This window comes from Malaclemys terrapin, chromosome 10 (genome assembly GCF_027887155.1).
Source record: "Malaclemys terrapin pileata isolate rMalTer1 chromosome 10, rMalTer1.hap1, whole genome shotgun sequence".
Classification (NCBI taxonomy): Eukaryota; Metazoa; Chordata; order Testudines; family Emydidae; genus Malaclemys; species Malaclemys terrapin.
Window position 1 is genome coordinate 84,357,514 of NC_071514.1, and position 16,598 is coordinate 84,374,111.

A 16,598-nucleotide genomic window follows, 5' to 3' on the forward strand; every position below is an offset into this window, starting at 1 on the left:
AGAGGCTCGGAAATTCCCAACTTCCATCTAACAAAGATGATGGTTCACCAGAAAAACAATGAGGCCCTTCCCTTTGGACTGACACATGCCACCTCCAACCAGCACCCAGGTGCAGAAGGCCTGCTGAGAGCAGGGCAGCGGGAGAGCTCACCTTTTGGCTTGTACTCGCACACATAGCTGTGCTTGGCCATGCACAGGTCGGTGTTGCACTGGCCCGTCGGGCCCATCCGGACACAGTGGTCAGCGTTTGATGGATGGGGCTCCCCTGGTAGCCAGTTCTGACAGCTCTCCAGATTAAATCCTTCGCCCCTCTGCTGAGCTCCAGCACTTGCAAAATCATTGAATCCGATCCAGACGTCAAGGCCCCTTCAAAACAATGCAAAGGAATGCCAGAATTTTCAGGAAATCACAAGTATTGAAAGGATCTGGGACAGACTCCACCCATCCAGGGTTCTTGATGAAAATAACTATAACAACAACAGCTTCCATCCATGGGTCAGTCAATATTCAAAGAGCCCTTTTAATTACTACATGATTGTGATACTCATTCTATCTCAAGCACCTGCTTCTTGAAAGACAGTCTCCTAAGTAGCAAACCATACTGTGACCTGCTGATGAGTTAAAGGCATTTAATTCATAAGGCAAGCTGCCTCGTAAGGAGCTCAGATGCCACGGTGATGGGTGCGCTACCAGAATCTGCCATATAATAATATAGCAAAGCTGGGACCATGTAGCATCTTCACACGTCACTGAGTTGCACTCGGAACCTCCTGATGTTGCCAGGGATAGAACGTGGGTTCTCCTGAACAGCTGCACTGTAGATAAAGGAGAATTTCCATTACCTGTCAGCGCTGCCTGTATCTTTTATAAACCTCGCGTTTCACTTATACGAACTTCTCATTAAGAGAAGCTACTACAGTATTCTCCAGTAACACTGGAGTTGGGAATAGCATTGGTGCAGAGTTTAACACCGTACTCTGATAAATCCTGGCCCACGACAGGGGTTCCGCTGCACTACCGAAATATATAATAATATATCGATTATGCATCATTGACCACTGAAACAGCAACATCTGGGGTAGAATACAAGAGAAGAGCAAAGCAATGTAGGACGTGGAAGTGAAGAAGAATGTCCCATACAATGGAAACCACCAGTATTGTTTTAGGTCAATGGAATATAACTGCCCAATTTGGAATTTTGGCTGACCACCAAAGTTGGCTCTTGTGGAAAATCCTGTAGGATCTCCACTGGTCAAAGGCAGCCAGGAACTTCTGCTTTACATCTCACCCAAAAGATAGTGCTCGTATGCTAAGGCCTTTGTTCCATCGCTCGTCGACCTTCCCTGCACCACCTGTACCATCACCTCGAAGGTATCCCCTCCAAACGGCACCCATCACTGCTTCACTTTTGAAATCTGAGATGCTCACAAGGTAGTGCTTTGCAAAGAGCAGTCTAAGGAGATAATTGGTGTCTCTCCACCACCAAGTCTGTACCAGATAACATGATTAAGGATCCGTGTTTGTCATGGAGGTTGCGGAAGTCACAGATTCTGTGACTTCCTGCAACCTCCGTGACTTCCTCAGTGGCCGGTGTGGCTGACCCCAAAGTCGCCCTGGGGACAGCTGCTCGGGCGGCCCTGGGGACAGCCAGACTGGCCGCTGCTGGAGCAGCTCTGCAGGCAGCCGCTTGGATGCCCCTGCAGCCAGCCACACCAGCCACTGTTCTGGAAGCTCCCAGCAGCTGGCCCCCAGGACTGCCCGAGCAGCGCCCGATGTGGCTGGCCCCAGGGGTGGCGGGAGCAGCCACAGATTAGCGGCTGGCCCCAGGGCTTCCCCCCATGGTGGCCAGAACAGCTGCTGGCCCCCCGGGGCTTCCCTCCCCTCCAGGCTGCAGCCGGATCGGCAGCGGGTCCCCGGGGCTCCCCCCCAGGCAGCGGCGGGATTGGCAATGGGCCTCCCGGGCTCCCCACACAGCTGGTGCCGCGGACTTGCCCCCCTCACAGTGCCCCTCCCCCCCCAAAGATTCAATCAGGGGTATTTATGGTATAAGTCATGGACAGGTCATGGGCCATGATTTTTTGTTTCTTGCCCATGACCTGTCCATGACTTTTACTAAAAATACCCGTCATTAAATTGTAGCCTTAGCTATGATTAATGAGGTCATATTGAAAAATGACGATGAACATAATTGTTCTGTGAATCAGTAATTTTTATCACAAATCAGATTAAAAAACAAATAATTGCTGTGCTTTGTTCCTGAAACACTGGAAGGGATTAAGGAGAGCGGGCTAGGAAACAGCCTATTTGCTGTCAGCAGTAAAACCCAGTAGAGTTTTTCCTTTTCTAATTCCAGCTATGATCTAACTGCAAGTCATCAAAAATAAAAAATTAAAAAAAAGAAAGAAACAAACCAAGATTGGCTGGATAGTTCCCTTGCCCCCTCCCTGGCTGGTGGGTCCAGTGTCTCTAAATGAGGGTAAATTCTCTCCGTTGAAGTAGGAGCTGGATTGCACTTTCTTTATTCCAGCAGCATTTCTTGAGAACTAATGATCTGTCTGCCTTGGGTCACTGGAGGGAGAGGAAAAGTTCCAGCATTTTGGAAGGGGAGAGTCACTGATTGTAGGTGTGGGGGAACTGGTTCACAGGGCCCTGGTTCTTGGTGGGGAGAACTGGTTCAGAGCACACAGGTTCTGGGAAAGATCATCAAATGACAGTAGAGAGGAAGAGAAGAGAGTGACCGTAACTGCCGGGTGCGCTAATGGGAAACAGATTTTTGCTTCTGTCATTTTCCCACAAGAAACCCTGGAAGTCACGCGTTCCAAAAAAACATGGCTTATGCTTCATTTCTTTCTTATCGCCAGGGAAATCACATCCTGGAATCATCTCATTCATGTTTATCTGAACGGATTAATAAATAAATAAATAAATAAATAAAGAGAATAAGGGAGCCGGAGTGGAGAACAATGAGGTGCGGCAGCTGGGAAACAGCTTGGTCGGCTCGCTCCTTTCTAGGTCTCATGATTTCATCGCCACTGCAGTCCATCAAAAGCCCTGCACGCAATGCGAGATAAATCAGTGCATCGAGTGACCAGCTCCTAACCCTTCGGAAAGGATGGGCTCCTCTCACTTGGCCTTGCCGGGCGCACATGTTTGTAATCTCAGGATCAATCCCAGTGTGAATGGAGCAAGACAAGAAAACAAGTTCAGGAGAAAGGCTGTTGGGCCCAGGGCAGGCCTGTTCAAAGGCTACATCACATGCAGCTGCTCCAGTCTCGTGTGCTTTCTGGGACGTGTTTATTAAGAAGCCCCCGCCAATATCTGCATCTGCATGGAGCTGTCAGGCCCCTGGGAAGGTCTGAGCACTTCCCCTTTAAGATGGCTGGTTGCAGAAAGGGCATTTGTGGGGTGGATTTCATCAAAGGCTGACACGTTCCATGCTGCCTGTTTAGAAAGCGCTGGCTGTGAAGTGGAACAGATGCCTTCAAAGCCCAACACTTGGGGACGTGGGCTGCTCTGTCTCAAAAGGGTCTTTGGCTGAGGTGGACACCATGTGACTGGGCAGCAGCGTGAGACTCAACAGAGAGAGGCAGGCTTACAGCATCAACCTTTTCTTTCTATGGCGCCTGCCTCCTGTCCCCACGATTCCTGAAGCACTTTGCAAACTGGACATGCAGAGCCCTGCTGCCACGTCTGGGGTGGAGGGCGCTGCCAAAGTTAGGGGAGCTGGGAAATTGTAGCTAAGGAACATAGGGCAAGCTTTGATCCTCACTAAAAGGACCTGAGTTCTTAAATGCCCACAGAGAGCAGACAGGGTCTGGGGTCTCCAAGGTCTCTTTCAAATAATCCATATGCAATAAACCGGAATAAAATGCTTCTCTAGCGGGATTTAATTCCTAACAAACTCAGTCGTCACTCCAAGGTCACAGACAGGGATGCTGCGGTACGGCTGTGCTTATTCCAGTACCTTCCTCCTATTCATTCAGCGACGACCTTCCACCTTCACCCAGACGTACCTCAGCGCTTTCCTCATTGGATGCAGTAACCCTGATGCAACTATATTCTGCCATCCCCAAGCACCAAGAAGACATTCCCTGGGAGGCTGGGTTTCTGATGAATGGTTGCAGTAACCCTGACATATTGCACTACTTCTCCCATCTTTAGATAGTGCCCATCATTAAAAAAGGGAAGAAGGAGAATCTGGGGAACTACAGACCGGTCAGCTTCACCTCAGTCCCTGGAAAAATGGAGCAGGTATTCAAGGAATCCATTTAGAAGCACTTAGAGGAGAGGAAAGTGATCAGGAACAGTCAGCATGGATTCACCAAGGGCAAGTCATGCCTGACCATGATTGCCTTCTATGAGGAGATAACTGGCTCTGTGGATATGGGGAAAGCAGTGGACGTGATATATCTTGACTTTAGCAAAGCTTTTGATATAGTCTCCCACAGTATTCTTGCCAGCAAGTTAAAAAAGTATGGATTGGATGAATGGACTATAAGGTGGATAGAAAGCAGGCTAGATCATTGCGTCAACGGGTAGTGATCAACGGCTCCATGTCTAGTTGGCAGCCAGTATCAAGCGGAGTGCCCCAAGGGTCAGTCCTGGGGCCGGTTTTGTTCAACATCTTCATTAATGATCTGAATGATGGGATGGATTGCACCCATGGACAGCAAGTTTGTGGATGACACTAAGCTGGGGGAAGAGGTAGATGCGCTGGAAGGTTGGGATAGGGTCCAGAGTGACCCAGACAAATTGGAGGATCGGGCCAAAAGAAATCTGATGAGGTTCAACAAGGACAAGTGCAGAGTCCTGCACTTAGGACAGAAGAATCCCATGCACTGCTACAGGCTGGGGACCAACTGGCTAAGCGGCATTTCTGCAGAAAAGGACCTGAGGAATACAGTGGATGAGAAGCTGGATATGAGTCAACAGTGTGCCCTTGTTGACAAGAAGGCTAATGGCATATTGGGCTGCATTAGTAGGAGCATTGACAGCAGATCGAGGGAAGTGATTATTCCCCTCTATTCGGCACTGGTGAGGCCACATCTGGAGTATTGTGTCCAGTTTTGGGGCCTCCACTACAGAAAAGATGTGGACAAATTAGAGAGAGTCCAGCGGAGGGCGATGAAAATGATTAGGGGTCTGGGACACATGACTTACGAGGAGAGGTTGAGGGAACTGGGCTTATTTAGTCAGCAGAAGAGAAGAGTAAGGGGGGATTTGATAACAGCCTTCAACTACCTGAAGGGGGGTTCCAAAGAGGATGGAGCTCGGCTGTTCTCAGTGGCGGCAAATGACAGAACAAGGAGCAATGGTCTCAAGTTGCAGTGGGGGAGGTCTAGATTAGATATTAGGAAACACTATTTCACTAGGAGGGTGGTGAAGGGTGAAATGGGTTACCCTGGGAGGTGGTGGAATCTCCATCCTTAGAGGTTTTTAAGGCCCAGCTTGACAGAGCTCTGTCTGGGATGATTTAGTTGGGGTTGGTCCTGCTTTGAGCAGGGGGTGGGACTAGATGACCTCCTGAGGTCCCTTCCAACCCTGATACTCTATGATTCTATGGTCCCGGACACTCCAGGGAGTAAGGGGGGGGCTAATCAGCAGAGCCAGCTATGCCCAGCCAACAGGTAAATTCACCTTGGGGTCATAACACCCCTTCCTTTGTCTGCTGCCGATCCCTGCAGAGCACAGGTGCCCCTTGGACTGTGGATACCGTGAGAATGGCATGAAGATGCACCAGGCGACAACCCTGCCCATAGCAAATCCCAGCTGTGACTGCACTCACTAACCTGATGACATGAGAGACCAAGAAACTCTTAATTTCAGGACTGCTCACAAAAGCCAGCTCTCCGTCACCATGGACCTGGCAATGCTGTTGGGCCTCCAGCCACTGGGCCTTCTCCACCACCAGTTGGTAGCAGTGATTGTTGCCAGGGAAGACCAGGCCATCTGACGGGCACATTGGGTGAATCACTGTATGAGCGGGAAGAAAAACAAAGCTTGAAGCCCCTTAGGTGGACACGTGTTGGAAGGTGGGACGCCCAACCCACTGGCAAGACCCCATAATGCAAGTGTAAGACATCAGCTCGGCAGGTGTGACCATGTCTCTCTCTAGTGGCTGGCCTACATAGATGATAAGGAACCAACTAGAAGTACCAGCCCTTTGTCTTACTCCCTTAGCTCCAACAGCAGGGGCTTGTGCATTTGGTGCTGAGAGGCGTGGGTTCTTACCCTATGAATGGGCCGTAGTGAGTGGAGGTTGTTACATAATCTGGGGCATGTGAAAACATGACTAAGGCAGGAGGAATTTAGAGAAGAGTGAATGAGGATGCGGTAGGGAAGGATATGAGGAAGATGTAAAGAAAAGAAGCTTGAAGTGCTCAGATACTGTAGTGCAGATGGGCATGGCCACACAAGGGTTCTCCAGGGCACACCTAGTGAGACTGACTAGATGACTAACAAGGTGCTGGGGGCGTGGAAGAAACCCTGGGTACTGAGAATGCCCGGTCTATCTGGTTCTCCGGTGCCCTGTGTCTTGTGCACTCCTTTCCACCAGTGCAACGTGGGTGCAAAATGCCACCAGAAGTTCTTACTCCAATTGGCAGTAATGTATAAGTGCTCAAGATGTAGGGCAGCGGTCACGCGGGCCCTTCATTCCCGGTGCTGGCAGGGCCTCGAAAGGAAGGAATTTTTGGAGGAACCAGTTCTCAGTGTAATTCTTCCCTCCACCCAGCCCAACCCAACTTCAGCAGGCACCTCATCAGCCAAACTCGACTCACCTTTGCCTGGCTCTTCATTCTCTGCAGTAATACTATACACAGCTGCTAGGCCGGTGCCGCCCCTATTCCTGATCCGTAGGTCCAGGCTTTCGTTCGTCCGGACCAGGGTAGGACACTGCAGGTCTATCCGCTCTGGGGGAGCCACCACCTCGACGTCCGTCTGCACGGAGGTGACCCTGGCGCCCATGAAGAGGGTGACGGTGACGTTGTAGCGCCCGGGCAAGGCGTACTGATGGAGCGCTACGTTTTTGGTAGTGTTGAGAAGCCCTGATTGGTCCCCGAAGTCCCACTGTAAAGTGCTGACAGCAACTGGAATACTGACATTGAAGGCCAACATGTGGTGAAGGCCGTGAGGGCGGCGGGGACCTGGGAAAGAGGCGTGCAGCCGTGCTGGGAAGATAGAGCGGACAAGGGAAGGGCCACCACAGGCTCGCCTAGCAGAGTCCTCCGTGCAAAACGGCAAACAACCGGAGGAAGAATTTGGTTCAAGGGCCACGCCGCACAGACACTGCTCCTGGTCGCCGAAGCCGCCGTACTCCTGGGCTTTAGCATAGCAGAGGGCGCTGCAGGTCTCCTCGCTGAGGTTTGCGGAAAGTACGGACGTGAAGAGGATGACGGAATTGGCTGCCCCTGTGGAGTTGTCGGTCAAGCATGCTATGTAAGGAGCTCCTAGAGGGGAAAGAACAGAGAAGCCTGCTGCAAACTAACCACGCCAGGCCATAACCCTCAGTTAGACACCACACCTCTGCATGTGGACTTCCCCCAGGCTGTGAGCTGCAGGGAGACTACACAGCGGAGGGTTTCTATTCTGAGCATTTCCTATTGCAGTCTTGCTTGGGAACCCTTTAATCCACCCGTGGTGTTTGCCAATCCCTTTGTAGCGGTGACAACAGGAATACCCGGCCATCAGCACAGATTTATGGAGCAGCAAGGCACAGTAAATAAAGAGTACCACAGAGAATGTTCCACTCCCACAGAGTATGAAGCGGCTCTCATCCCGAGTCCCTGCTTAGGAGTGAGTGTGGCTAGCACGTGGCAGGTGGGTTCTCCTCCTGGGTCTGCCACCAATTCTCTGCACCTCCTGGTGCCATTCACTTAACTTCACTGGTATCTGAGCAATAAGCCCGGACCCAGCCAAGCAGAGGTGCATGCACACTGGCACCCCAACAGGGCAGTATCGGGGTGAAGCTTCTGCTGCCCTAACCCATGCCAGACCTGTGCTGTGGAAAAGCAGAGGATATAAACCTACAGGCACATGGGTACATACACATAGTCACATGGTGTACACACACACACACACCAGATCCCATTCCCAGGGCAGTAACTTATTCACTTGTGTTCCCTAACTTTTGACCTGCCTAAGAGGGGTGGGGGTTTTTTCCCTGCCACAAACACACACTATTTTGCAGCATACACAGCCTCAGCCCAGCTGGGATTTCCTTGCCTCCCGTCCAATTCTGCCCACGCAATCGAGGCATGTTTACTGGTCTGTTTCTGACTGTTGCTACAACATCGCTCCCAAAACATCTCAACACTGCTGTCCTCACGTCGGTTCCCATAACGATCCCCTCTGCCTGCCCTGGTCTCGCTGAAAGCTCAGTACAGTCATTGAGCCATGCTACCTATTTAGAAATGCACGAGAAAAGCCCCTTGTTACGATTATAGATGCTTAGAAAGTACCTTTGTTTAAAATACCAGCCCAATTACCAGGGCTGGCGCTGGCTTTTTTGCCGCCCCAATCAAAAAAAAAATTGGGGCAAACTCCCTCCCAGAGCCTGCACCTCCTTCACCCTCCCCACACCCCTCGAGCCCCCAAACTCAATCCCAGAGCCTGCACCCCAGACCTGCTCCCACACCCACACTCCCTCCCAGAGCCTGCACCCCAATCCCCTACCCCAGACCTCCTTCCCCACCCAAACTCCGTCCCAGAGCCTTGGGCAGGTGGAGGGCGGAGGTTTTTTTGGTGGGGGCGGGTTCTGGGCAGCATGAGTGACAATGGCCCGCTGGGAGGATTTGAGGACTGGCCCTGGCCCTAAGGTAAATTGAGTTTGAGACCCCTGCCTTAGAGGAAAGTCTATTGTCCAGATTAAGGCCTTGATTCAGCAGAGCACTTATGCAGTTGCTCATCTCCATCCCTACTCAGCCTATGCTAATGTCCCATTGACTTCAGAGGGATTTCAATTTGTTAAGCACGTGCTTACTTGCTTTGATGAATTGGGGCTTAAGGAAAAAGGACATAGAGGCCACCATCTGGTGGTTGCTTTGGTAGCCTGTGAGTAATGAGTTTACTGGTCTCAGCCCTCTTCTCAGTGAATGGGGTCTCACTTAATAAAGTCACCAGCGTGGCAGGCACTGATCTCTGGTCTGAGCAGCGAAGCGGAGATAAAAATAAAGGTGAAATGCAGCGCGTATTTAGGCAAAAACGTGCTGCTGAAAGGTGCTGGCTGCTGGGAAGATGAAGCCCTCTTTGTCCATGCCACAGGTGTGACATGGGCAACCGGAGCACAAAATTCCCCCTCACTGCCTCACCAATGTGCCTCTAAGGTAGCTTGGAGGAATCTCCTTCCTGCCCCCGGTCCATCCAATCCTTAGCCTCTCTGCTGAGACAGACAACAGAGGAGCCCCGTTACTGATACGGATTCCAGTCTACCAGGACCTCGTCTGAGATTCACCAACGAGCCATCATTACTGAGTGGGCTAGAAGAGAACTAGCTGAGATGACTTGCAGGATGGAAGAGTCCTTAGAGGAATATCAGCCTCTTTGATCTCAACGTTTCCACTAGATTTACCTTCACCATAAACCAGAGCCCATCCTCCTTCCTTACCACAAGTAACACTGGTGAATGAAACATTGAAAAGCGGAAGGTTTGCCACTTCAGGAGGCTGGGCGCATTTTGTATCCAGCAGCCGACTAACGTTAACTTTTCTTTCTTCCACCCAGCGGGGGAGCCAGGAAAGTTTGCAGTCACAAAGAAATGGATTCAGACTTAAGTTTCTAGAATAGAGTAGAGAAAGATTATGCATTAACTTGACAATGGGAACCTTACGATAAGTGTTAATTACACCATCACAAAAATCCCCCTGTTCCCATCTGCATGACTCCAAGGAAATGTCTCATAAAGACTCACTAGGGGAGTTAATGAATAGAGAATCAAGCAATAATTAACATGATTTTTCTAAAGGCTAGAATTAGGCAAGTATTGCAAGCACTTTTTTCTCACAATACAAATAATTGTTGCAATTAGAAGTAAATTACAGCCATAATCCTATATTCAAAATAGTCTGCCTTCTAACATCAGTTGGTTGCAACGGCAACCTCTGTAGCTAAGGGAGATTTTTTACAGTGTCATTAAAAAACATCTACGAGAATCAAATTGATCTATCAAAAAAGAAATGCGAACGTAGTGGCAGTTTTGCCTTGTGGTGGTTTAATGAAAAGATGGAAACATTAACTGCAGTTGTGTTTGGCCTAAATTACAGCCTTTGGCATTCAGCTGCAAAGAGGACAGAGCTGGGAAGATGTTTGCATAACCAACTGTAGTTATGCTGCCAGTTTGAACCCAGTTCTCTTGTCTTAAAAGCACAAGCTTGAGCTAAAGAATTAAATCCCCTTGCTGGTACATGTAGCAAGTGTACTGATCTCTCAACCTGTGGCCCAGCCACTAGAAGAAGACAAAGACCCACATGCTCCTAGTGTGGGTTTTATTTATGTAAGAGCTAGATAGTAGAGTCCTGCGTGCAACTATTCTTTAATCTCGCTCCCACTATTATGGCTGCAGGTCTTGTGGGTCCCAGTCCCGCTGCAGGCAGTTCTTTGAGTCCCAGGTCCATGCTCCTGCCCCACAGTAGGAAGTCAAGCAGAGATTTAGCCTCGCCACTCCCAGCCATTTTGTTTTTCTTGGAGTCATGTGCTTTGAAAATGCTAACAGTGAGTTAAAAAACTTGTGCTGTTGCAAACTCCCTGAGGGCTCGTCTACCCTGCCCCATTGACTACAGGGGTGAGAACAGCACTGCCCACCAAAGTGCTGCAGCGTGACTTCCCCCTGTGGATGCTGCAGGCGCAAACGAAAAGGTTCCTAGTTGGTGTTAACGTTGTCCTCTTGAAACACGACCACATTCATGTGAACTAGGAGCATTTTAGTTAGCGCCACAGCAGTCACACAGGGGAGTTACGGTGCAGCACTTCTGTGCACACAGCTGTTCACAGCTTCCCAGACCAAACGGCGGGGCCTGTAGACATAGCCGGAGGGTACATCTACACCACAACTGCAGCTGTCAGTCTGACGGACGTACCGCACTAGCTTTGAACTAGCTACCTTGAATAATGAGAGCAGTGAAGCCACAACAGCACAGGGTGTATAATCCCCACCCAAGGACCCTGGATATGTGCTCAAGCAGCTAGCCCATGTTGCTGTTGCTTCCCTGCTATTGATACTGGCGCTAGCTAGATAAAAGCTACCTCAAGTATGTCTACCCGTGCTGCAGTCACCCCTCTGATTGCAGTGTAGACAGACCCTAAGTGAGCTGAGACACAGCAGGAGCCCGGGGAAGGGAATTCTGAAAACAAGAGCCATATTCAGAGAGCTGAAGATTAAGGAACAAGAACTTACATGTAACTTAAATTAAATAAATTATCAAATATTCCATCTTCTAACGTAGAAATCATGTTGTGGCTTATATCTCTGTAACACAGGGAAAATGGGAAAGGAAAGTTTAATCATTCATAATTATAAAAATAATTTTCTGCCATTCTTACAGGATGAAAATCCAATCTGAGCTTTGGATAGCTGGGGGCCCGGCTCTAGGACTTTTCATCTCAAAGGTACAGTCATTAACGGTACAGTGCTGCCATCAGCCCACCTTCTCTTTCTGGTTCTAGGAGCCAACAGACCCTCGGGGGTGAAGAAGTCAATAAACCAGATGTAAAAAGGTGCTGGCCCTTACGGGCCCTAGGCAGCACATCTGTTAAGGGGACGTGGCCTCTTTAAGGCGGAGTTTTGGGGAGAGGCAGTCTATAGATGGAGTGCATGACTCAGTCAGGTCATGTGACTTCAGCAGGGGAACAAGACCTGCTATAAAAGAGGCAACCTGCTGCCAGTAGGAGAGAGCTCAGGGTGGAGGGTCCCAGGGCAAGAGGGGAAACCGAGGCACAGAGCGTCAGCTGATGGGACAAGGTAAGCTGACCATCTTGTCCCAGGTCTCTCTTTGGTCTAACGAGACCTCTCTGTTTCCTTATCATGGGTCCATTTCTTGTTATTTTTCTATGTGGATTTTGTGCCGCTGAAAGATGCTGGCTTGGCATCCTAGAGACAGAAGCCTGTCTTCACCCAAAGATCAGGCTTGGCACAGGCCTCACCAGCTCATCTCAGCTATGCCCTGGGAGGAACCCCACTTCTAGGGGCAAAAGGGGTGCTCTGATTCCATGGGCTGCTCCACCCTGGTCTCTCTGCTGGGGTTGCCAAATGGGCTTTTTAGTGCTGGTTGTGATGGTGGCTCTTGGGTCCCTACCTCCTAGCAGGGACTGGACTGAGAGACACCAGCGCCTTCCCTTTCGCCAGTGAAAATCCACCAGCTCATAACAACTCTGTTACTTTTGACCTGAGCAGCATTCAAACCAGGGAGTTCGCTAACAAGCCACCTTCGTCTCCCTCTCCAAGCGGTCTTGGTGACATCAGTGGATGGGACAACGTGGAAGAAGAAAGCAGCTGGGCTTTTCAGAACAGTTAAGTGCCCAAGACCAAGAAATTCAGTGGGATTTGGGCACTGAGTTCTAAAACTCCTTGCCAACATGCTGAGATACCACTATCCCCAGGGCTAGTCCTTTATTATGTCTCCATTTACAATACTGGACCATTCTACCATCGACCAGCCTGGTCATTGGGTTGAATCAAATTGTATCTGAACTCCTGAATGCCAGGAGAGTTAATCAGTAATTCACTAGCTCATACAGTTAAATGCACTGTGCAAATACTCTGTACTGGCCAAATTAGGCTTGTGTCAAACAGTAAAAAAAGGGCTTTTGATGCATCTGAGCCCTGGGCATAGGGGATATAGGGCCAGGAAGGTCAAAGCAAGTGTTATGGAACAAGGGTAACTTGCCAGACACCAAAAGGGATTTTTACATAACTGCTCAAATATGCCTTAACTCTGCCATAAGACTACAAAGGGGTAACATGTACTCACAGTTCTTCCAGGGAAGTCAGATGTTGAAAAGCCTGAACATCTAAAATGGTGATCTTGTTATTGGAAAGATCCCTAAAGAAAGAAAACAGTGCAGCTTATTATCATGCAAGTTCATTGTGTCTGTCTTCCACCATGGAGGCTTAGAAAAGACTGTCTCCAAACTCCATCCAGATTCCAGACAGAAAGTAAGTTCTTGGTGTATTAAAACGGAACAGTTCTCCCAGCCAAAAATAACACCTTTCCCAGCTATAAAGCATCCGCTGCTCCAAGCTTTGCACTATGTGTCGATATGAATTAGGCCTATCACTACACAAAAAAATACCCCCATAACATTTTTAAAGTAAAATAATTACAGGCATGACAAATTTATTACTAATTCTCAGGCACCAGTTTAAAACTGAAGTCTAAAATATGCCTCATAAAGAAATTACTTTAAGGAATAATTTTGACAAAGTAGTTATTAAGTTATACATAGAATTTTCTGTGGAACCTTCATCTACTGTTGCCAGTGCCAAAGAACTGGTAATTAATTACAGGAGTGACGCATTCAAATTAAATACAAAAATCTTTTTTCTTTTTTAATGACTGCAGAACCTAGAAGAGGAGAAGTAACAAAATATTTTTTTTTAAAGTAAATACAGGGGCCGTATTGAACTCTATATAAAGGAACACCGGGGAAATAACCATTTTAAACCCTTCCCTGTTTTACTAATAACCTGCACCTTATTCAAACTGGAACTATTTCCACCCTCCCATTCACTTTACAAGATTTATACTGTTCAATTTATGTCCTTTGTTTCACTGTCCTCCCTAAGTGACATTTAAAAGTAAACAAACTAGTCAGTTTCCATTTCAGTTCCTGATGAGTCTCATTTCTTACCCAATGAAATGGGTTCAACACCACACCAGCAAGAAAAAGATTAAGTAAAAAAAAGAGAGAGAATCTTTGCAATTATGGTCTAAAAAATTAGCAAAAACCCCTTACTATTTATATTTGGTTTTGCAACACAAGACAAAACCTAAATTGGGAGCCTAAAATATTTGACTGGGACCCTTTAATACACTAATATAATACCAATAACCTAGCTAGCAAGCTAATAGTAAATACAACAGTTCTCCTAGCTGTTTGAATGGTGGACCAGCTACACTATCAGGTTGAAAAGGGGGTTGGAATAAGCACAATGGGCTGATCCTTCAAGGTGTCATGTGCTTTCCTGACAGGACTGGGCCCATTCTACAGCTCTCCTAAGTTCCAGAGGTGCCACTTAAAGAATAAAAATCAGAGCCGTTTTTTTTTTACCCTGAATTCTTTCCTTGCAATTTCCCTTTGCTGCTGCATCTTTGAGTTCATTCGGCAAGTTCTAATCCTCCTGATGGATCTGACACCTACATTTGGTCTATATTTTTTTAACCGAACACACAAGGTAAAATCACAGTCCAAAATTCAACAATCCTCTCAAATAACAGACAGAAAACTGTCCTGGAACCACAGGAATGTAGGGTTGTTGGGAGATTAGTGACAGGAATGCCTAACAGGGAAGGGGCATTATTTGGGGAGTTGGGGTGTCTTTACGTGGGGGATTTTTCCTCCAAGCTAATAGCACATTTAGAAGAAATTTCCAGCAGCCCACTGAAGGGAACATGAGTGTTGCAAAACAACAATTAAGAAATGCACAAAGGCAGAAGCCAGCAGCGATGTTTGTCAAATCAATATGCATTTCCTTTGCTCAGGCTAGCCAGATAATAGCAGAAAATGAAGCTAAACTCTCACAAACATGCATGAGCTGCACTCTGTGTAGGAGGCGTTTAACTTCCAGACATCAAAGTTACTTCCAAAACCATTTACAACTCCTACTCACAAGACAAAAAAATGAGTTTTGGAATTGGATCCCAGCTGCTCCAGTCAAGACAGGTTTAATCCCTTCCCCATGGAGATGCTGTCTTATTTCTCTAGTTTATCTTCCTTGGGTCTCTGCTTTGCACCTCTGTCCCCATATTACCCATAATCATTGCATCACAATCTGATTCATTGAGGACAGGTATAGAGAGTTACAAGGGGGCTTTTGCATGGCTTGCGAATAAATTTAGTTTACCCTTTCTAAAAAGTTTTACAAAACCTGACAGAAAAAGATAGCTTCATGAAGGTTTAAAAAAAGAAAATAAGACTTTTGGGTGGATTTAAACCTTCTCCCTTCAGTGCTGGAGGCCTTGTACTGCCAATCTCAAATGTTCAAAAACTCTGAGTCAGGCCCCTCCAAAAATGGAAAGATTGATTTAAATATGATGCCATTTTAAAAAAATATTTTTGGTTTCATTTGCCTCCTGGCTTTTGAGTCTTTAGGGGTCAAGTGTTCTTGCTTTTCTCCATAACTAAGAGAGCTGAAAACTTTTAAAATGAAAGCAGAGGTTCTCAGACAATCACATGACTCCAGGGTCTGGGGCTTTAAGAAAACACATCTAACAACATGATACTTGCAATAAAACACAGATGTTGGCAACCCAAACCCAGCTGTGTTGTGCCAGTGCAGCAGAGAAAATGTGGAACTGACTATTAACACAAAATGATGCTAAGATGAGCACAGCTCATCTGGTGTTATTTGACAGTGTATTCACCAAACTTGCCATTATGCAGGGAGGGTGAAATTCATCCTTGTGCAGCCAGCCAGCTCTATGGGCTAAGTGGGACTTAAGCGGTATATAGGCCTTGTGACGAACCCTCTGAACTGAAGTGAATGTCACCAATAAAATTCCGGATAACTTTTTTTTTGCATTATGTGACCAGCTCCAATAACAAGTAAAATACAAAAACAAACAAACAAAAAAACCCAACCAACCAATTCAACAACCCCAAAACAAAAACCCCCCAGCATCAGTGGTGGAAAGTGACTTACAATTTTGAAATCCTTTTGGTTGTAGGACCCTAACGCACCCCTCCCCTCCTCAACCCCGTGTAACACAGGGACGGATGATATTTCTCAACTACGGGATTGTTATCTTGACCGTGTTCCTTTAACACGCTTTCAAAATACACTCCACTTCTGGGCCCCTAGCACTCAAATGTTTAAACGTCTTCAGCTTCTCCTGAAACCACGTGAGGCTGGTTAGCTTGAGATTGGCTGCGTGCCACTTCAGTCACTTTCACCAAAATAGTCCTAGACTATTTAGTTGATTTCCCTTTGGCCTCTAGCCAAAACCATTGCTAGTATTGGATATCCCCCTGGCCCCCACCTATCTACTCACTGCTACTGGACCCCAGCTAACCTACAGGAGAAAACAGCCAGGCTATTAAGGATTTCTGTGCATAAACACTACATACCTTCAGTGAAAGGATGGGCTTGACAGCAAGCCAAGTCTTTAGCAAGCACCGTGTACCTTCTGTGAGGGGTGCACACACAGTGGGTAATTAATTTCCTTGCAATAACTAGGAGACAGCTAGAGTATTTCTTTTTCAGTTCTCTCCTTTGAGATGTCTGGAAATATCCCGCTTATGCTGTCAGACAGCACCTCAGGCGCAGGGCAGAGGGAGATAGTGTTTCAGCCCTGACAGCTCCCACACGTTGTTCCCCAAAACTACAGCCACCTCCCAGACAAACTGACGTGCTGCCGCACAGTCGCACCTTCAGAGTCAATGACTGG

The 16,598-nt window shown here is 47.7% G+C and overlaps 1 protein-coding gene across 5 annotated transcripts in view; it reads right to left on the reverse strand.

Annotated features, from left to right (window-relative positions):
- PKD1 (polycystin 1, transient receptor potential channel interacting) overlaps nt 1-16,598 on the reverse strand; it is a 135,079-nt gene that overhangs the window by 66,938 nt on the left and 51,543 nt on the right. For all 5 annotated transcript variants that reach the window (XM_054041460.1, XM_054041457.1, XM_054041459.1 and 2 more), the window contains exons 2-7: nt 12,963-13,034; nt 11,390-11,461; nt 9,605-9,774; nt 6,780-7,448; nt 5,790-5,973; nt 152-366 (exon numbers count right to left, since the gene is read on the reverse strand). In XM_054041460.1, coding sequence (XP_053897435.1) covers nt 152-366; nt 5,790-5,973; nt 6,780-7,448; nt 9,605-9,774; nt 11,390-11,461; nt 12,963-13,034 — 1,382 coding nt within the window. The remainder of the gene's footprint in view (nt 1-151; nt 367-5,789; nt 5,974-6,779; nt 7,449-9,604; nt 9,775-11,389; nt 11,462-12,962; nt 13,035-16,598) is intronic.